Source organism: Bombus vancouverensis, chromosome 4 (assembly GCF_051014615.1).
Source record: "Bombus vancouverensis nearcticus chromosome 4, iyBomVanc1_principal, whole genome shotgun sequence".
Taxonomy (NCBI): Eukaryota; Metazoa; Arthropoda; class Insecta; order Hymenoptera; family Apidae; genus Bombus; species Bombus vancouverensis.
Genome location: NC_134914.1, coordinates 13322684 through 13344742, shown reverse-complemented (window position 1 = coordinate 13344742; position 22059 = coordinate 13322684). Strand labels below are relative to the sequence as shown.

Genomic DNA, 22059 nt, shown 5'->3' with positions numbered 1-22059 from the left:
AATCAAGATCGAACAAAGGTTCTTCATATTCGTTCGTTCTTTTCCTTTTTCTCTTCCAGTTCTTTTCATTGGTTCTGTAATTTTTTTTTTTTTTCGTAGATAGACACAGAGAGAGTGAGAGAGAGAGAGAGAGAGAGAGAGAGCATTGGTTGCGGAGGATCGTCACGGTTGATCGCGGTGTTACGAAGCTGCGTCGCGATAAAATCGATTCCCCCGGAGCGTGCGAAAAAATATCCGGATGGGATCGGAATTTTGAAAGCCGTCCGAGCAGGAGGACGTTTATAAATAAACGGAACGCGTCGGTTTTGCTGCGCAAACCGTGAGGAACTTCGCGTTCCAACGTCGCTTTTCTATAAAATCTATCAAACGTGGCTGGTCATTTCTTGGCATCTAAGAAATATGCTTGAATAATATGTGCATACATCTACATACGTACGTGTGGAACGAGGAAGGGATACCAATAAGGAGATACTAATATAGATTGTCCTGTTTCGCGACGACACGCTTCCAATTCACCGTCCATTAACGCGTATCGTTGCTCTGCGCTTGTTCCTACGAGCAGAAGATACCTCCAATTTACGCTTCACGAGTGACGAGGCAAAACGCTGCACGGATATGAGTCAGCCTGACTACTTCTATACCGAGTGATTCTTTATTTTCTAATCATTTATCGTTCAATTGAATGCAATTGAAGAAGTGCAATATAAATAGAAACTCGTTTCATTCACTAAATATCATAAGGATTATAAAAAGAAGAAGAAGAAGCAGGTATATATGCATTTTTATAGCATTAAATTTCCCATAAATGCATAGCAATTCATAATTTGATAGTCAGACTGATTACTGTTTCCGGCAGTGCTGGTATAGATGGCCTTATTTTTGTTTTTTTATTTTATTTTTCATGAGTGCAATTGAGGAAATGGAACATAAGTGGAAACTCCTTTCACTCATTAAACATTAGAAGAGTTGTAAGAAGAAGCAGGTATATGCATTTTTATAGCATCAAATTTCCCATAAATGCATGGCAATTCATAATTTGATAGTCAGACCGATTACTCTTTCTAGGAGTGCTGGAATGGATGGCCTTATTTTTGTTTTTTTATTTCATTTTTCATGAATGCAATCGACGAGATGGAACATAAGTGGAAACTCCTTTCGCTAGTTAAATATTATAAAAATTACGAGAAGAAGCAGGTATACGCATTTTTATAGCATTAAATTTCCCATAAATGCAAAGCAGCGATCCATAACTTGATAATCAGGTTGATTACTCTTTCTAGGAGTACTGGAATAGATGGATCTATTTTATATTTTATGAATGCAATTGAACAAATGGAACATAAGTACAGATTCGCTTTACATGCTGTATATTACAACGAGTACTATGTCTTGGATAGTTTACATAGTTTAGCATATTTTTGCAACTTTAAATTCCTCATAAATGCGTGAAAAATGCAAATAAATGCAACGACTGTGATTCTTACTTTTATAAAACTGTGGATATTTAAACGTTTAGAGAGAATTTAAATGTGCAAGAATTCACAAAATGTACAGCGATGAGTCAAAATATCCAAATAGAGTTTACAATAATATTTCAAGCGTAAAATAAATTCTAACCCAGGTTTCGTATTTTTAATTGCATTCATGAGAGTATGTGTTCGCAGTCTGAACAATCGCAGTCTAATCATTGCGACGGAAACTTATCTCAAATACCATTCCTACTGTAACCAAAATTTTGTCTGACCCATAAATCACACGGAAAATCACGTTCCCTTGAAAGATCAGATTAAACAAGACTCTACTTTCTCTTTCTCAAAGATGCATTTCTCTTCTGATCCATGATCTAGGATCGTAATCCCCAACGTGGCATTTTTTGTTCTCTCTGTTGTCGTATAACTGGGCTGTTGAATGTTTAAACACGCTATTAACGATCGGGTCGATGATAGAAATCGGAGAATTTACAGTAGAGGCCCGTATAACGTGGTGCATCTTCGTTCATAAGTGTCAGAGCACTTGCAGAAAGTGAGAGTATCTTCTTGAATAATTAGTACACTGTTTAAGAGTTATTGTTAGACTTGGCATTTTTACGAATCTACAGTCTACAAGATTCAACCTAAATAGAAAGTTATTCTATATTTATTAAATATTATAACGAATGCTATATTTTGCGCTTATTTACAGTGGATGACAAAAGGAAGTTTTAGAGGCTGAGCAATAGAAATAAACGCCACAATATCAGAGAAAGGAGTTATAATCGACTTATAATTAGAAAGAAATATAAGGGTACGTCCAAACACCTTTTTGCCAGCCATAGAAATCCACCATCTACTCCGTACAATGTCAATGAAATTTCCAAATGTTTCCTGTAACACGCGTAACATATTCGTAAAAGGTATCCACAAGAGTTTCGATAGTGTCGCGAGCCTCTGTATCATAATGTATGTGCTGTAATGTAACCGGAGTGAATCTCTCGAGTTATAGGGTTATACTACTGTTGTTGATGCGTTTCGAAGAAAATGAGGGAGGAAGAGTTGGTGTAATAACCGATAGGAGAAAAATCGATGGGAAGTAGGACGGAATGGGAAAACGGAGACGTTCTTGTACAATATACCGGGGTTAAAGGTGAGGAAGCTAACGGGCGGCGAAACGACGAAGACCCCAGCGTTCGCCGTTTCATTATTCATCGGGCGCGGTTGTTCGTTTGGCTAGGTGGAACGATTATCGGTTATCGGCGGCTGGACTGCTCCTTTCCACTTTATAAAAGAAGGAAGGAAATCGTGTGTCTGTCCACGATATAGCTACGTGCACCTAACTAACGCCGTGTGTAACCGCTAACAAGGCTCTTCTATTTATAACCGCGGCGTAACGTCGCTTCGAGAGCGGCTCGAGCTCTCTGTTTTCCGATTTTCTCCGCAGCCACGACCTCGCTGGAACTGCACACGTCCGTAGATCCGAGAATAGAGCCGTCTAGTCTCTCTAGATGGAACGAATCTGGTCTGATAACACCGCTGCTGTGTCCCTTCTTGCCGTCTACTTATCATCCCCTATTTGTCATACGGACAACCGCAGAGACGGTTATAGAGGAGATTCGTTGGAGGATGTGTCGCGAGGAATGTATAGAATGTTAACGACGACGTTCTTTGGTCCTTTTCAAAGAATGAATTGCCGGAGAGAAAGATTGTTCGTGAAGCTATGGTAGTATTTCAGTAACTAGTCATAGATTGACTCCTCATACGGTGTATTAAGCATTGGAACTTGATTGCGGATTTTTATGCACTTGCATGGGAAATGTAAAAGTGCAACAATGTGGATAACGCACATGAAATGCAAGAATACAAAGAATAAGTGAAGTAGTTATCGGTGAAGTATCGTATTATTTTCTTTAGTTGGTTAAATCCTAGTAAAGTTAATAAAAACATGAAATTTCATGAAAATTTGTGACCTAATTCCTGGTTAACATTTCTTAGAAAATTCTGACAAATTTTACTTCGTTTAATATTTTACAGTTGCATAAGATATCGCTGCGATACTCGACTCTACGTTCAATGCAGCATATCAGAATTTATGTCTTTACTTCCGAAAATGGAAACTATAATTGGAAGTATTCCACTGGATATCGATGGTTTAAGATCTAACGTAGAATGTAACTTTGACGTTGTTGTTCGAGCTATAAACCCGAGTAGTTCCATTTTACACTCGAATCGAGTGCAGTTTTAGTACAGATCCGGCCAATAGTGATGAGCTATTGCTTGAAACCGGCGTTATCAGGAAATGCAGACCGAAGCACCAACAAAATCGTCTCGATGTTCGTCTGAATGGCTATTAGACCTATCTCAGTTCCTTCTCTTCTCTCACTGCTCATCAAGCTTGATCTTCCTTTAAGATAGATAGGACTTTTCAACTATTGGCACTATTCCATGATCTTGCAACCACTCCATACACATTAACTATTCTTCCTGTATGTACTTTTCTCAGTGTCGTTGACCTTTTGACAATGTGGTAAGGTAAATAAAGAATGGAGAATGAACTACTCTCAGAAAATAATTATCTTTCCGACTTCAAAGTTTTCTGTGTCTCTGGTGTTGGAGATGTGATGGTTCGGTAAAAGTGAAATATTAAAATATTGTATTTGAGAAAGTATTAAAATATTTGAATATTTCTGAAATAATTTATATATAATACGATACGTTGGAAGTAAAGCAAAATCATTATATTATTACTTTAGTATTCTAAAGTGATATAACATAATAATATTTGTATTTACTTTTAGAAGGTGAATTATTTAAAAACATATATACAGCATCTTTAACAATACTTTTCTCATAATCGCTTAAGTCTTCAAAGACTTTGCAGTTTCGGTATCTAAAAAATACTGACAATATATTTTATCTATATTCTAGATTCTAGAGGGTCTCTTATAATACCGATCATCCGCATGCTCCTTAATAATTAAAAAAATTAAGTCTCGCGCTAGCTTCAAACGCAACGAAAAATCACAGTGTTCCTGTCGAAGTACGATAGACTGGATAATTTCCCTGCAAAAAAAGAAGAGAAACGTAGAACTAGAGCTGAATAGGGAACACAAAGGGAGTTCTACCTGGTCTAGACAAATGTAACTGAAAAGCGAACGCCACAGACCGTGAGGTAATTCCTTTGAACTTGTCCGTCAAAAAAACAGCCTCCGCAAACACGGTCGGCTCGGTCACGTTTTCGAACTCGATCCCGGATCGGTGTGTGTACTCCCGTCTCCGAGACAAACGGAGCACGAAATTGCGTTCGAGAGGTCCAAAGGATAGGCTGAACGAGCCGACACTCGTTTCAGTAGTAGAGGTCGGCGCTGGTTAGACACGCGTCTGATGATTCACTTGTTTCACTGCATGCTGAAAGAAATTCTACTATAAGCTCAGGACCTAGTTGATTTAAAAAGTTTCCATTAATATCTTAGAGCGATGTTTGGTTATTGGCATGTGAAATGTGGAAACGAGGGCGAATAGGCAGAGAAATTTGATATAGCTTTAGACTTTTAGACGATTTGACCAGTTTCTGTTACTATTTTCTAAGGTTTAAAGGAAGATTCTAAGGTCTGTTTAGATGTTAAACACGCGGTAGTTGAACGATTAGGAAAGAATAGGAAAAATTAGTCTTTCCTTTTGGGTTTGCTTGACTGGATATTGAAAGAAATTGTATGTAGCTTTAGAATTTAAATGATTCGAAAAGCTTCTGTCACTATTTTGCAAGGTTTCAAGGCTAATTTACTTGTTATGCGTACGTGGTTGTGAAATATTTGTGGAAAAATAAGGAAAATTGGAGGAGGTCCGAGTATCATTTGTTTCAGTGAATGCCGAAAGAAATTTTAATTTAAGAGCTCGCGTTACTATTTTGCAAGGTTCCAAGGTGTTTAATTATTGACATGTAAGTATACGTACTTGGAAAATTTAACGAAAACTGAGGAAAATTAGATGCAGGTTTGAGCGATAGCGAGATAAATATTTTACGCCTGTTTAAACTTTGGATGATTTAAAAAGCTTCTGTTACTACCTTGTTTATTTGCCATAATATCATTCGTTTCACTGGATCTTGGAAAAACAGTAGCATAGGTTTAGACTTTCGATGATTTAAAAAGTTTCCTTTAGTGCTTTGTTGAAGTTACGATTATTTGGTATAACGTCGTTTGTTTCACTGCGTGTTGAAAGAAATTTCATATAAGTCTAGACTCTGGGTGATTTAAAAAGTTTCCTTCGCCACTTTGGAAAGTTTCGTATTATGTTTAGCTATTGGTATGTGACATTTGGAAAATGTGACGAAGAAAATGATGTTATATGCGTGTCTGAGCGTGGTCTGTTTCACTGAATGTTGACAGAAATTTCATATACGTCTAGACTTTAGATGACTAAAAAGCTTTCTGTTACTACTTTGCAAAGTTTCAGGGCATATATAGCCATTGATATATGTAATTTTGGAAAATTTGGAAGAATAGGGAAAACAGTGACAAAGTGGGCGTTGGCTAAACTCAATAATTAATTACACGTATAAATACATTGAATTTGCGCATAATTTACTCGTATCGCAAAATTTTATTGCTCTCAGTTATATAATTCCAAACTCGTATTTGCTCGAGTAACAAACAAACTCGTTTAATTACCAAATTCAATCGGGAATGAATTATTGTAGTAGTCGTTTATAATTCAAGCGGTGATTATAGCAGAGACAACGATAAATTATGGCCGCCTCGAAAAGATAGAATGGAAGAACGAATGAAAACTTTGGTAAAATGGCTCGCCTTCGCTGGAATCCAGACGAAATCTATCGTAGTTCCGTTCGGCTTCCGGCCAAATTCTCCAACTTTAAGGATATTACTAGCCCGATAGCCAGATCGTCGTTCACCCTTTCCAACTTTTCTTCCTTATTTCGAGATCCCTTCCACACCAATTTTCCTCTCTGTTTTCCCTCTCGAACGTCGTCGAATTTCCACCGGTGAAGATTGACTCGAGAGGAGACGAGAAATCGATCATATTCGACCAGTGGAAGACAGACCAGAGGTTTGAGCAACTTAAACGAAAATTCCCAGTGCACAGTTGCCTGAAAAGCCGTATTTCCTAGCCAAAATCCAATATCTCAAGTTTAACGTTTCAAAAAAGATTCGTTCTTTGTCGTCTATACAAGGGTCGACACTGACCACGAGAGGAGAATGTTAAAAAGATGGCCATTGTTCGCACTTGCTTACGAACGAAAAGCTCGTCACAGGATATTTAAAAGCGTCTCTGAAAGAGCGAGAAATGTTATCAGCATTTATGCGAAACGTGATGACAAGCGGCACCGGTCAAACTTACCAATGCGTAACCACTTAATCTTCGTTTTTTTCAGCTACTGATCCAACTACGAAATAATTCTTTGGGAATTCTGCTGATAAATCGATCGAAGTTGCGAATGGAGCAAACGCGAAGCACCGCGAGATCGTTGCTACATGCGCACAGCAACTCAAAACACGTTCATCAACTTTGCACCTGCATGCATACGCTATAAAGGTTGCCAACCCGGTTTTACTTTCGTCAATTAATACGTAGACAAACACCGAGTGCAATTCGTGACACTCAACATATACATACACGGATACAAACTTGGTGGGCGTATTGTTGGCCATTGTTCTCACGTAGCAACAATTTGGTGGTACTTCGGATTTGCTCGATTTGAAACTTCAATTGATTTATCAGCAGAATTTCCGAGGAATTACTCGGTCGATATGGATGAATAATTATTATTCCGTAGGCAGATGAGAATTTGAACTCGTCTCAAGCTTATTCTTTCTTTGTACCTACGTTAGGACCGTTTTTTAATATCTGTCTTTTATGAACGATAGAGTTGTGTTTTCTTTTACAATTGGCAGAAATATCCAGTCACTCTGATCGATTTGTATATTGTGATAGTATCGTGGCTCCTACGGTAACGCAATCGCCACCCAAACTTAATTTACACGGCGATCAACGTGTCATCTCTGCTGCGTTCTTTGTACCATTTTACACCCAATTCTGCTTTTTTTTATTGTTAGCAATTTTCTTAAGTTCGAGGCAGACACAAAAGAATCGTTGTCGATACGAATGATTTTCGATCTTAATATACAAGTATAGTGCACGGTATAGCACATTGGGATTTCTTTTGAAAGCTTAAAAATTCTAGTAGTTATGCATAAAAAAAGTACGCCTCATAGATTTCAACGATCTTGAAATATGTCGCCAAGATCAAGATTCGGAATAACTTTCTCCTATACGTGTAACCGGCGATCGGTTTTCATTGCCGAGATATTCACAAAAAATCTTCGATTAAAATTAGTTCCTGTTACGCTTCATTCCATTGCACATAAATGGCCGGATTTTTATATAGCCCAATCTAAACTTAACTCATCGGTGCTAATCATCTGTGCTATAAATAAAAGGCGATAAATGAATGGATTATAGGTTGGGGTTAGATGTTAGATTAATATCCGGCCAATAACGCTGGCATCACTTCATTTTTATTTTATGCGATTTTTTAAGTGCATCGTAAATTCCATTGTTACCATTCATCATTATTTATACATATATACCGCCAAACGTATCTTTATGTATAACTGAAAAACTAAGACTATCTGTGCGTATCTATCGGCTCTAATTATTAGTATGTACGTGACGGATAGACAGATAAAACACAGTACAACGTTTCATTATCGATAAATTCATTGGAAATCATCTCACAAGCACCGTTCTGCGTTCTGCCGTTCCACGATTTATTCGTTTTTCTTCTTCATTTACGCGATATTGAGAACGATTATATCCCTCGTCGATAAGTTAGGTCGAGACTAGGGGACCATATAATCAGTTAGCTGTTGCGACCCCTTTGAAAACTTTGAAAAGCGCGTACCTAAAATGTACGGGAAAAAGTAAACGATGACGAGTATACTCGTGAAACGCAGAGTATGTTTGGCTGTTATATTATAGAATTAAGTTGTAACGAAACGATTGCTTCATTGTTTAATTTTATTACCGACAGGGCTCATCGTAACGCAAAATATTGCCATTTCTTCGTGTATACTCGTCAAAAACAGCTAACTGGATAAAGACGCTCGTCTACTGCAAAGTGATCTCCGTAATGGTAACATAGATTGCGTTGTGGTGATTCGCGAAAATCTTGGGAACTAAAACCGAGTGACAGTTACGTGAATAGGAAAAAGTTGTGAAGAACGTCGACCTCGACAACATATTTCAAGATCGTTGAAATCAATGAAGCGCGGCCTCTTTCGTATAATTACCAAGATCTTGCTGCCTGTTAAAAGGACTAAAACTGTGACACAAAAAACGAGGTCGGTAACAAGGTTCAAAAGGCGATCGAAACTCGGAGAATACGTCACCTCATCATCGTGAAAGCTTGAAAGATCTAAACTTCTCACTTAAGTATAATAGATACTAGGAACGCGTAACGAGCGGAAGACAGGATAGAGTGATGGTAATTTGACTCGAGAAGCTGCAAAAGGAGAGAAAAGAAAAACATAGGAAATAGGCAGACCAAAGAGAATTTTAGCGAACAGGAAAGGATGCATTAAGTAGGTAATTAATCGGTAGAGTCAGTCGGAGTCTGAATAGGAGAGACGGAGAGAGAGAAAGAGAGTAAATGGTTCGAAGCGCATGAATAATATAACTTCGTAAATATAGTATAATAGTGGATATAGTAGGTGTCTGTAAATCAAGTGCAAGTCTCGGCTGTGAGTATAAGTATATTCTAGCGAATAAAACATACTGTAAGACAAAAGTTACCAATGAAATCATAACACATAAGGGAGAAGAGAGAATCTTAAAAACTAGAATCTTACATTGGCGCGAAGATGACGGAGTTGGTTGTAAAGAGGACAACCTCTGGATACGACCGAACGTTTAATTTACCAGGAGATTGGAAGACGCAAAACAAGACACCGTGAAAGAGAGCATCCACCAGCGAACTCTTTCTCGCTCTTCGACTTTTCCATCCAGTTTCATCGTGATACTCCGCCGAGCTAATTTTCCACTCGTTCTCCGACAATGTTCTATAAAATGAGTTTTCTCCTTTCGATCTCGTTAGACGATATATATGTACATACATTTGCCAGTCGTTATTCGTAGTCGCGAATAAAGAGGAAAGATCTTGACATTTGGCTTACGCGTATTCTTCGAATATTTTATTCTCGATTTCATAGCGATTATCGATGAATTAAGATTGCTTATCAATTATTTATGGATCATTAAATATATTCCTTATCGAATACGAGGTCATTCCTGCAAGGTTGACATTTTTCTTTCAATTAATTTAACTCGACTAGTATGACGATAATAGAGTTCCATGATAGCGTTAATGAAACTTTAAAATGTTAGACTGCGGATGTTTACGCGTTTGCGAGAAATCTATAAATATAAAAATGTAAAGTACACAACATAATATGGACAAATGTATAAAATATCGAAGCACGTATTATAATATTTAATAGGCGAAACAAATCTCTGTCTGGGTTCCATTTTTCCTTTTTAAGCATGTTAATAAAAACGTAAGAACTGCTATAAACGTACATGCGATAACTTATTCGGAGAAAATGTCTACAAGCGTTGGAATACTTTCGCGAGCCTGTGTATATAGGGTCGTGCAAAAAGATCCATAACTTAAAGGATTATATAACAGTACACACCAGGAGGAGTAAAAAAACGTCTAAATAAACGTAGATCCTAAAATCAAAGCTTTCGATGAAAAAGCAACTTTTACTTCTTATTGGCGTTCGATATCCTAAGCTGGTCGCTTCCAATCGTATCGAACATCGAATTTACAAACATAAACCAATACTGTCTCAAGTTATGTACGAATTTGAAGGATTTATTTATCGATGTACAATGTCACGATTCTTCATTTTCTCATAGATATTATATCAAAATGATACGCTTTATTCCACGTAATTCTCAAATTTTTACTTCTAATTTTAAATAACATATAACGCACTGAACTGCAAAAAAGAAAAGGTACATTGTACCTCTTTTACACTGTGTCTCGATGTTTTGGAACAACCGCGAAACTCAGGAAATTTTTACTGAAATTTCTTAATTCTCAAACGAATTTTTTCAAATTAATACGACCTAGCCAGTGATGATACGGAGGTGATCAGCCCTAATGACTGATTTTTATGACCTACGTTGATTAGACGAGTTTCTAGTCCTCTCGACGAACTCTGCAACTGCCGTAAGTTGGGAAATCATTGCAAGGATCGTTCTGTATATCGAGGCGGAAGAACGATGGTTGCAAAATTATTGGAGCGACGTAGTACAGGGTCGTGCGGTATGTATTTAACACGTTGAAGCATAAGATTCAGTCTGAGCCCCTCGAGACTTCGTTGCTAATTGGCTCAGCGTATCAACGACCTTTCTTACACCGCCAACTTCTTCTTGTCCCTAGCGTAGGTACGAGGAAAGAATAAGCTCGAAGCGGGCCAACTTTTTAATGGATTAACTCTTTACGAAGCTGCGGTTCTTTCCACCGACCCTACGATTTTGTTAATTAATTATCGGCTGAGAAACGCCTAATTGTCTTTTCTATCGTTTTTCTAGAATCGTTCGTTAACGCTTCCTCGTTATTCGACGAATCGACGCTTAACATAACTGCACGCGATTAAGGAAACAGGGACGAAACAAAGTACACGATACATTCCTGGGATTTATAAAGCACGTAGAATTCGGTTGATGGAAATGTTAACGAAAGTTCAAAGTTCGAATGAAAGTTCAAAAGTTCGATGTTTCGAGCGAATTTTCTATGAAAATTGCAGAGTCCTGCGAAATTGCATCGTGTCGGTCGGAAGATTACAGCGAAACTGCGTATACGATGATTAGCTTGCGAATGTTACTGCTAATTAATAGTTTCACGTAACTGAGGAAATGGGGCACAAATGAAAAGGAGGATGTTAACAAATGACCACTTGCTCTCCATCTGCTGGCGAACGGAAAATTCTTGCGGCACGTTTCAGAGCGTCTCTCAAGCAGCGAAACACGTTATCAGTATTTATCGGAAACGTGATGGGAAAGTTGGAAGGAACGAGTGCAAAGGCGAACAAATGGCTCAATACTAGAGCTACCGACAGTTAACACGAAGCTATTTCTACTACAACCAGTCAAAATGACAGGTCTTTAAAAAATACGTAATAATAGAATATTTTTATATTTTCCGATTTATTACTTTCTTACAGAAGGAATTCCATGTTGTGTAGTACATTTTTGATATTATTAATCCATCTGGGACCATGATTCCTAAACGAGGATTGACATATTTATAAAATTGTAGAACCAGTCATCTTGACTGGTGTGGTATTTCTAGCGATAGCATCTAGCGATCTAACGATCGATCCGGAATTTTCCTGATAACTGATATCGTCATATCGAACGATGCGCAGTTAAAATTTGAAAAACGTGTGGCAATTTGTACGAAACGAGGAAACTGATTAATTGGGGTTCGATAAACAGATTACAAGACCCTTTTACACTTCGACAAGTGCCAGTCATTTTCACTGGTATTGCTATAAGTGGGCTTGATACAAAATTATTTTCAATTTGAATACATAAAGAAGAAAATAAAGCTCGTTATATTATTCTTTTAGTTATCGTTGCGAAATTACATCATTACGGAGAAATATAACACGAAATAGGAATTATAAAATAAAATTGTACAACCAGTCAATTTCACTGGTGTGGTAATTCTAACGTTAATTTTCGTTTTCTTCAAATTCTCATCCACCTATGGTATAATAATTATTCATCTGGATATTTCTGCCAATTGTAAAAAAGAACACAACTATATCGTTCATAAAAGACAGATATTGAGAAACGGTCCTAACGTAGGTACAAAGAAAGAATAAGCTTGAGACGAGTTCAAATTCTCATCCGCCTACGGAATAATAATTATTCATCCATATCGACCGAGTAATTCCTCGGAAATTCTGCTGATAAATCAATTGAAGTTTCAAATCGAGCAAATCCGAAGTACCACCAAATTGTTGCTACGTGAGAACAATGGCCAACAATACGCCCACCAAGTTTGTATCCGTGTATGTATATGTTGAGTGTCACGAATTGCACTCGGTGTTTGTCTGCGTATTAATTGACGAAAGTAAAACCGGGTTGGCAACCTTTATAGCGTATGCATGCAGGTGCAAAGTTGATGAACGTGTTTTGGGTTGCTGTGCGCATGTAGCAACGATCTCGCGGTGCTTCGCGTTTGCTCCATTCGCAACTTCGATCGATTTATCAGCAGAATTCCCAAAGAATTATTTCGTAGTTGGATCAGTAGCTGAAAAAAACGAAGATTAAGTGGTTACGCATTGGTAAGTTTGACCGGTGCCGCTTGTCATCACGTTTCGCATAAATGCTGATAACATTTCTCGCTCCTTCAGAGACGCTTTTAAATATCCTGTGACGAGCTTTTCGTTCGTAAGCAGGTGCGAACAATGGCCATCTTTTTAACATTCTCCTCTCGTGGTCAGTGTCGACCCTTGTATAGACGACAAAGAACGAATCCTTTTTGAAACGTTAAACTTGAGATATTGGATTTTGGCTAGGAAATACGGCTTTTCAGGCAACTGTGCACTGGGAATTTTCGTTTAAGTTGCTCAAACCTCTGGTCTGTCTTCCACTGGTCGAATATGATCGATTTCTCGTCTCCTCTCGAGTCAATCTTCACCGGTGGAAATTCGACGACGTTCGAGAGGGAAAACAGAGAGGAAAATTGGTGTGGAAAGATAAATAAGTGCGAAAAATTCCCATTTCTTGTTATATTGTCCCCTGTTTCGTTTGTACTACGTATTGGAATGGTACTTTGCTTATATCAATAAGCACGTGAGATATTAATTAAAAGAATAGAGAACTCACTACACTCGCGTTAGGTTGCAAATGTTTATGCATTTATGGAAAATTGACTTGTATTAGAACTTGCAGATTACAAAGATATAGAAAATATTAAAAACAATATACTTGTTAACAATATCTTCAGGGTAAAACGAATATTCGTTTAACTTTTGCCGCTTTCATTTCGAGTAATGCAAAAATGTGACTTTGCAGTAAATATTCGCAATGTAATTAATTATCGTAGTAGTCTGCTTGTTCTTAACACGTCGAATTACACGAGTTCGAATAAAGTTCCTTCCTTTGACAGTCAACCGCTGAAGTTCAGCGAGAGGACTAGCATTCCATTTCAAAGGGAAGAACAGGAAAGAAATTACATACCGTCTTCGATTGGATTGTCCATTTCCATACTTCAGCCTTAAAATACCTTCGACTATTCGCTAACTTCTACCGATATCTTCGGCTCGTCTATTCGACCTGCTCGAATTCAAAGTTTATCGAAAGGTGGAACAAAGGGTCGAATAAACCAAAGTTGCCAACGGTGAAACGCGTTTCAGCGAAGTCGTGCGTTTTAATTAAAGTTGGAGAAACGAGAACACGGTAGCCCACAGACGAAATTCGGTATCAGTAGAATTATTTAGAAAAGATATTCGATAATTGAACGGAAACAACGATTCGTTATCTTCTTCGAATAATCTGTTACTTTTAGGTTCTTCGTTTTTATTTGTTCGCAGATTAAATATTACTAGCGAATTATTAGTTTTTTAAGTACCAAGATAAATGTTGTATAACGTGAATTAATTTTCTACTCAATTTACGTACTTCGAGTGACATTGTACAAGTTCGAAACGGAACGTTTCCATTATTTTTTCAAGCTGCTCGCAAGGTGGAGAAACGAACAATTGCAAAATCAACATTTGACCTTTGTCTGTTCTTTCCGCTAACATTGTGTGCTTAGAAAATAATCCTTTACGTAGAAACAATACTCCGAAATAGTTTTTTACTTTTCGCGAAAATCTTGTTCCGAATGTTATCTTCGAAATACGCGGTGCTGTAGTTTCGGAAACGAAGAAACACCAGAAATAGGATATTCGTGGAAATAATCCGAGTGAAATATCTCAAGAAACGCGAGTTTATCGTTTATCTTGCACCGCGCCTATTTACATCGCCACGATGCAAAAGCATCTTTGCAAAGAAGTGGAAATCGAACCGTTGGATCCAGTTGTCGCCTCGCCAAACCGAATTCAGTTCGTACATCAAACGTGAAACTACAATTATCTCGAAACAAAATATATTTCACGAATATGTATCTAACTTGAGCTAATACTTTCGTAATCATCGATCAGCGTATCTTATCTGACTACGATAATTCAGTTCCTATTTTTCCAATTACTTTCAACGCATCGAAGTTCGCTATCGCGCCAGTAAATTACGTTCGATAATTACTTTCGGTATTTAAGAACCCGAGTCACGAAATTTCGACTCGGCCCCCGGCGTACCGAGGAAAATTCCAGTGCTGGTTTGTTCGTAGTCGCTGCTAGTTGGTGTACATTTTCGCGGCTCGCGCCCGACAACTTGTTGACGCTTGATCGTTTCAAGGGAAAACCTGGTTCTCCGCAAGGTTCGCACATTGCTCGATTTTCGTGACTTGATTGTCTCCTATTTCTCTCTCTCTCTCTCTCTCTCTCTCTCTGTCTCTCATTCGCGGAGATCCACTTTGGTCCATCGTCTCGTAAACCTATATAAAGCTTGTAAAATATTCGAAGGACGACGCTTTTCCGTGGCTTTCACGACACCGCAGAGAACGAGGTAATAAGGTCGCCTGAAAAACATTTAGAGATCGTTCGATGGAAAATTGGAGCTGCGGTGCTCGAACACCGGTGACGTATGACAAGTGGCCCTCAATGTCAGCACATCCTGCACGCTGCGAGCTTTGGTTAATCGATTCGTCCTTCGCTTAAACGTTCTAACGTCGGTTCTGATTAACTTCTTCGACGCTGCTGATCCCTCCCAACGTTCGTGACTAGGAAAATTGCCAGTGAATTTTACGCCCTACAATGTTCCTGCCGTTTCTAGTCGCACAATCTGCCATTTTGCATTCTTCGTTTTTCTCTTTGCATGATAATAATCGAAGTTTCTCTAAAATCGGTGATCCGCCACTGATTCGTAACTCAGTGAATTGTTGACGAATCTTACGCTTCTATTCTCGTACTTTTTGGTGTTTTACGTTCTATTTCACACTTTCTCCTTTTTGTTCATCCGTAAAACCGAACAACTGTTTTGGAAGCACTGCCTTTACGAAGAGATTATTTAGCGAACATTTTAGCGAAGATAATATCGATTTTGATCGAGCTTTATTATTTTGACGCACGTAAGTGGTAAATGTCTGATTTTTATGGAATCGTTATACGAAATTAACACGTTGATCGCTGGTTGTTGCTGGTGACAACCGATGCCACGTTGACGTGTCGCGTAAATGGTTTTCGTACTGTGTCGAGAGGATCGACGAGTTTAAACAATGAAATTCCAGTGCCAACATTGGGCCACGCAACTTTGCTTCCACAGTCAACGTGTTAATCTTGCCACGTTGTTAGTCGTAATTATACAATGCTTTCAAAGCTTCTATCTCTATTCCACGATGGTCGTTCGTTCGATTTTTCTATTTTCGAAAACCCACGCTATTTGTAGATACAGAACTGCCATTCTCAATTCTTTTCGCTGATATTTGTAAATGTCAACGTTTGGAACGACTACTGGAAGCGAGAGTAGTGCGGAGGCAGGAAATTTCGAGGAATTTCCTCCTCGAAAACTCGATTACTCTCGCTATCAATTTTTAAAAACGATCAAAAATGCGCGAGAACGATGATCTTCCTTGCACGTGTTTGCTTTAGAAACTTGATCGATAATCGAGCGAATCGTTTTAACACTTTACCGACCGCTACCGATTCAACGGCATACGCACGTCCAACCGGTATCTCAGACGCAGATTCTCCCTGGCGCCGGCTCTGTTTCGGTTTAGACTCTCCAATACCATTCTTTTCGTTCATCGCAAACGGTAAGTTTTTCAAATTGATATAAAACTGTGGGAGCTTACAAAGTAACGCAACTGACGCAATTGAGCAAGATACCTTGGTAATAAATAACAAATTACTGCTGAAATAATGAGAAAAATTGTCGGCGGCAAAAAGTCGATTAATAAGTTATCGGTCGGTAAGCGTTGGCGACAAGAAACCGATTAATTGGCTATCTGTCGGTAAAGTGTTAACAGTCGGACAGAGGTGCCTGTGACTGTCGAGATCTCTGCTCTGAACGTAACACACGTTAAAATAATAAAACAAACGACAACGTCGCATGGAAGAAGGAAATAATTTTTCCCGCGCATAAGAAATAATATTAAGCATAGGTTGAAATGCGATATTTTTCAAAACGGTGTGCACAGGAAGATACAATGTTTCTCTACGTTAGTTTGCTATTCTCCGAAAATGGATCATTTTCATTCGTAACGTTGTTTGTTGGAAAATGTTGCATTAGATCGTCCCAAAAGTATCTTTCGTTATCGCACGTAGCTGCTTTATCTGGCAATGTTTATGCAAATATTTATACACAATATTTACGCAAAAATGTTCGTACAATGAAACGTTTCTACTCTGATATAAAATATTTCCAGTGAAATATTTCTAATCTGTCAAATGTTGTGCTCTTTATCTTCAGTCGTCCTCCAGCTGTCGTACGATACGTTTCGTTTGCGACTGTTTCGTTTTGCATTTGCAAGGCGACAAATTATTGCGCGTCTGTTATTTTCTTACGAAACTAAAGAAACTTTTGGGACAACGTAATACGTGGATATACTTTGGGGTTCGAACTAGGTACTAAGCCCCGCCGATCGGCTTTCCCAGTGTTTATCGGCTCTTCAGCTAATTGAGAATAATTTAGCACGATTTGCTACGTTCGATCTGTAGCAGCGGAACAGTGCACGCTGCATAGAAATATCGTAGAGTGGATGAATTACGACGACTGATTTTTCAGGAGAAAGTTGGCAAACTCGGAAGCGGGAGAAATGGGATGCGAGCAGATTGACTAAAATAAAGGGTGTTTTGCAGCATCATCGAGGGCTGAGCTATCGAAAAATATGGCGTCAGGAATACCGAGCGTACATCAGAGGAAGCTTGGACCAGCGCCGATAGCATCCTTCGAAGACCTGTCCGACGAGGTGGAAAACGTGAGTCCTTCCCTGTGTCCTCCCTGAGTCTCCTCTCTAAGTCGGCTCTTATTCGAGCGGGGATACCGCTCGAAGGTCCGTGTGTGTAAAGTCGTGGAAGATCTCGTCGATCGCGGGATTAACGTGCGTGCGCGTCTCCCCCGTCGAAAGAAAGTCCGAAGCTCCGTTTGTCCCCGGGAGCCCGTAGGTGTGCGACACATCTGTGCGTGTCGTGTCCACCAACCATCTACCAATCAGCCAACCAACCAACCACTCAACCACACCCCAGTGACTGTGACTCGACGACAAAACCAGCCTTACGAATTTGAATGCAGGGGGAACCGGCTGCGCGAATGCCAGGCATCGTCGAGGTCACCACGCCGGCAACGCCTGGTAGTTCGCTTAAGACACCCAGCACGCCGAGAATTGACATCAGCAGGGCGAGCAGTTCCTCCCACCATGAGGACAGTAACTCCAGGGACTCTACGCCCGAGAGGGAACTCCTTGCAGGTATTACGTTCTCTTTCTTTTAACGTAGTGCAGTGTCGATACGTGACAGTAAAATCAAAATTGTAAACCGAGGTTTCTGGATGATCGACTGATGCTAAAGATCAGGCTGTGGTTACAGCGGATACGTATTCGCAGAAGTACGGTCGTTTTGGCGAAGTCGATGCGTCGACGTAATCGAATATCTAGGCGACAGAACAAGTAGCATGTTGCGCCTCTGTATTGAGTCTACTTTTTCAAGAAAATTCACGGTTTACGTGTTTCTAAGTCGTTTAGCGTTTGACGCGGTAGTGCAAACATCGTATTAAGATCGTATCTTAATGCCATATGTTCGCGACCTTCGATTCGTTCTCCTTTAAGGTTGGAAAAGTATGGTTTAGATTCTGACACCGGGCTTCGGATAATTGTACAGATATTTTTGAAAGTATGCTTCGCAGCCTGTGAATGAAAATTAATCGGAACGCTAGTTTGTCCGAATACTCGATCGGTATAACCGTGGCCTAATATCCAACGAAAGAACGCTCGCGTGTCTAACCAGCGCCGACTTCATCCACTTTAGCCATGGCCTTAAGGCTCGTACAGACACGTCCAGCAATTTAGTCTATTGACGAGTAGCTGTTGACTACGAGATGGTTTAACGGATAGAGAGCGTCCGGAATTAGTAGAGTTAAGTTACAGGTTTAATTGAATGGTAGTGGTGTGGGAACCCTACTCCGCCAGAAAAATCTAATCAAATGGATCTACTCGACTAAATCGTTTTATTAAACAAGTCCACTAGATTTTAGTACCCATGCACGGTAAGTTATTTAATTGCTCGCTACTCTATTAGATTACCGACTAGATTACTGAACGTGTTTGTTTGAGTATAAACGTTAATACGGGAAACAACAGTCCGGAAATCTCGGGTACACGCACCCCTTAAAGTAGCGAACCATGGCTGCACCGCCGCGTGGCTTCGGGTCTTCTAGCCAAAGCCCATCGCGTATGTACAGACGGACATATAATCGCAGGAGCTGATCGACTGTGTGAACGAAAATGCAGCTAAAAATGAACACATTCGATGATCGTTATTTTGTCACTATACGTACATTGTTTACTACTTAACTCTACTACGTTCTTTAGATCGTTTCTGATCCAATTATTTTTCTCTGACATCGAAGAAACGCTTCAGCTTAAACAAAATACGAAGAAAGATATTGTTGGCGATTTCTCGATAGAATTTCCTATTAAAATTCTTCTTGAAACGTTACATCTACCTTCTGTTTGCTAAAATGAGGTCAAGATCGAAATATACAAATTTCAGAATCGTCATTGTAAAATAACATACGAAGAAAAACGTCGACTAAATCTAAAAAGAAAATTACAAATGTGATCGCCGGTAGTTTCTATGTTCCCACTGCGTCTAAATTTATGTTTACAAGCTGTGTTTCACAAAGGTGAAGGGGTCGCACGAATGTATCCCTCGATTCTCCTCCCCTGCGTGTACTTTGTAGCCCCACTAGGAAAACAAGCGAGGTCCGATAAAATCGCGAATGACTCATCGACGATAACTTCCGTTTATTCGAGTTAACAGTTCGATCTAAGAACACACTGACTTTCGCCAAAGGGATACCAAGCCCTCGTTAGAAACGAAATTCGGTCAACGTGAAGAGGAAAGAAGTTTTTCGCGTAGAGGGAAATTGGAAGTTAAATCGTTGCTGCGAGAAAATTGGATTTTCCACGGTCGCGAGAACGTGCGACGAGATTCAATTATATCTTCAGCTAGAGAGTGCTCGTTAGTGCTCTGCAGTTTCTCTGTATCACGTGGAAATTTCGAGTGGCAAACAGCGACAGCTTGTTTCTTCGATCGCGCGAATTTCCGCCAAATAACATGCACAGGCGAGCATCAGGTGATTCTACTTGAAAAAAAAAGAAAATAGGAACAGAATATAGAATATCTCCCAAGATATACGTTATTCGAGAAAAAGCGTTACAAATAAAATTTGTCCTGTTTCGAGGGGTACACGACGACCACCCGGTTTGCCTATGTGAAGGCGTTTTCGAGGTCTTTCGAGGTGACCTCTGTTTCCTTAAATGGAACTATAGGTACATTTTTGTATACGCCATTCGATGCAATTTTTCATCCTCTACAGAAGATTATTAAGAGTATACTCAGGAGTATTGAGAGTATTAAGAGTATTAAGGAGCGGCAGAGTATTAAGGAGATTTGTTCGCAAATTCATATTTCGTCGAACACACGTAAAAAGTTAGGACTTGATCAGGAATACGTTTCGCTCGTCAAATATGCCGTTTGATGCAGAAGTGATGTAAGTCGATTTTTTGCCTATTTGGTTAAACGTCTCATCTCGAAAACGTGAGCTCCGTTGTATTTTGTGCGGAAGTGGTGCAAGTATATCTTCGTTAGTTCCTCGGTGGGTAACAGAATAAGTGAGAATCGCTCGCTCGCGATCCATTACAAAATTTTTTGACAATTGAAAATTGCCTGTGGCTATTGACAATTAAAAATTAGCCGAAATATCCCTATGTATACATTGTGTATAGGATGTTTCCTACCTTTCCGGTCGAATAGTATAAATAACGTAATTTAAAATTGAAAATAAGGGTAAAGCGTTGCACGAAGTTTTCCATCGTAAACGCTTCGTGGCGAAGTTCTAAACCGAGATGGAACGCAGTGAAAAATATGCGTATAGGAACAAAATTGTTATCCCGGAATACAGAAAATCGTAGCACACGGAAAGAATTAACACAGTGAATTGGTAACGTGGTTCCAATATCTCGACAAATCCTCTTTTGAAAATTTCTTAATTCGGAACGTAAGAAATTCCAAGCCACCTCGATGTCGAATTTGCATTGTATCAACGTACCGTGTTGCGATCAGAGTTTAAACATCCAAACAGTTGTGTGCAAGCAGCTTCTACTTACAGTAGAAATACTGTAACGTAGAATCCTCTGCTACGTAAGCATATTCAGACTGCGTTCTATGTTTCTACGTTACTCTCTAACTTTATAACAAAAGCGTTTACAGAGCCAAACTTGGCGCAACATTTTCTTCTTATTTCTCGCTCGTAGATTGCGCTGCTGTAGTTTTCTCGGGAAAATTGGAAATACCCTGTACGAGTTTGTTGTCTCTCCTCTGTGAATTTCGTTATTCAGTAAGGGTCGTTTCGTTATTCAGTATAATCCGTCGTAGGCGATAGGTCCCCTCTTCAATTTCGCGGCTAACGAGACGTTCGAGACTCTTTCGTTTGGTCGTCGATCCCTGTGTCTTTCCTACGAGTATAGAGAAGCGCCGTTTCCTTTAGAATTAAGTCGTCGAGGATGGAGACGGTAAAGTAGGCAACTGTAACGATGCCTCTTTCCTTTTGGGGACGATGAACCTTAGATGCGTTACGTGGAAGATATCGATGTAACTCGTACGTGTTTGTTTGAGAAAAATAGCTGACGCAGTTTTATGTCTGTATACCGTGTAGCTGAGGATATTATTAGACGACTTTTATTAGCGTAGAGGAAAAATTCAAGTAGCTGCCTGGACCCTGTTGCATCATTGAACCGATATTGTTTAGAAACTGTAGAGTAATAGTTAATAATTTGTTAGTTATTAACGTTGATAGATTTTCATTTGTAGAAGCAACGAGCTTGTGAACGAAACTAGGATTCGTAAACGAATTTTACGAAATGTAGGAATTATACGAGGATTTTTGTACCACCAAACGAGTGTTATTTAATAACAAATCAAATAATTTAATAGTCAAATTAATCATTAGTAAGATTTGCTGATCACATGGGAAATGGTAGCCATCTGTGAAAAGATCTACCTGTTAAATATTAACCGTTTTACCGATGTATCGAATTGAAATATAAGAATTGTAATTCTTTGTTGCATTTATAATTGTATCGCTTATTATCGCGTATCGGGACGAAACTAAATTTGCATATCGATGAGACAAACGTGCTTGTTTATTTTCGCATAGAGCATTATATCTT

General features: G+C 39.1%; 1 protein-coding gene across 7 annotated transcripts in view; it reads left to right on the top strand.

Annotated features, from left to right (window-relative positions):
* LOC117156501 (uncharacterized) overlaps window positions 1-22059 on the top strand; it is a 41446-nt gene that overhangs the window by 5865 nt on the left and 13522 nt on the right. For 6 of the 7 annotated variants that reach the window (XM_033333568.2, XM_076618003.1, XM_033333569.2 and 3 more), the window contains 2 exons: window positions 17471-17589; window positions 17904-18078. In XM_033333568.2, coding sequence (XP_033189459.2) covers window positions 17500-17589; window positions 17904-18078 — 265 coding nt within the window. In that variant the 5' untranslated portion in view covers window positions 17471-17499. Of the gene's footprint in view, window positions 1-17396; window positions 17590-17903; window positions 18079-22059 lie in introns of all 7 variants that reach the window. The other variant, XM_076618004.1, reaches the window with a different exon arrangement.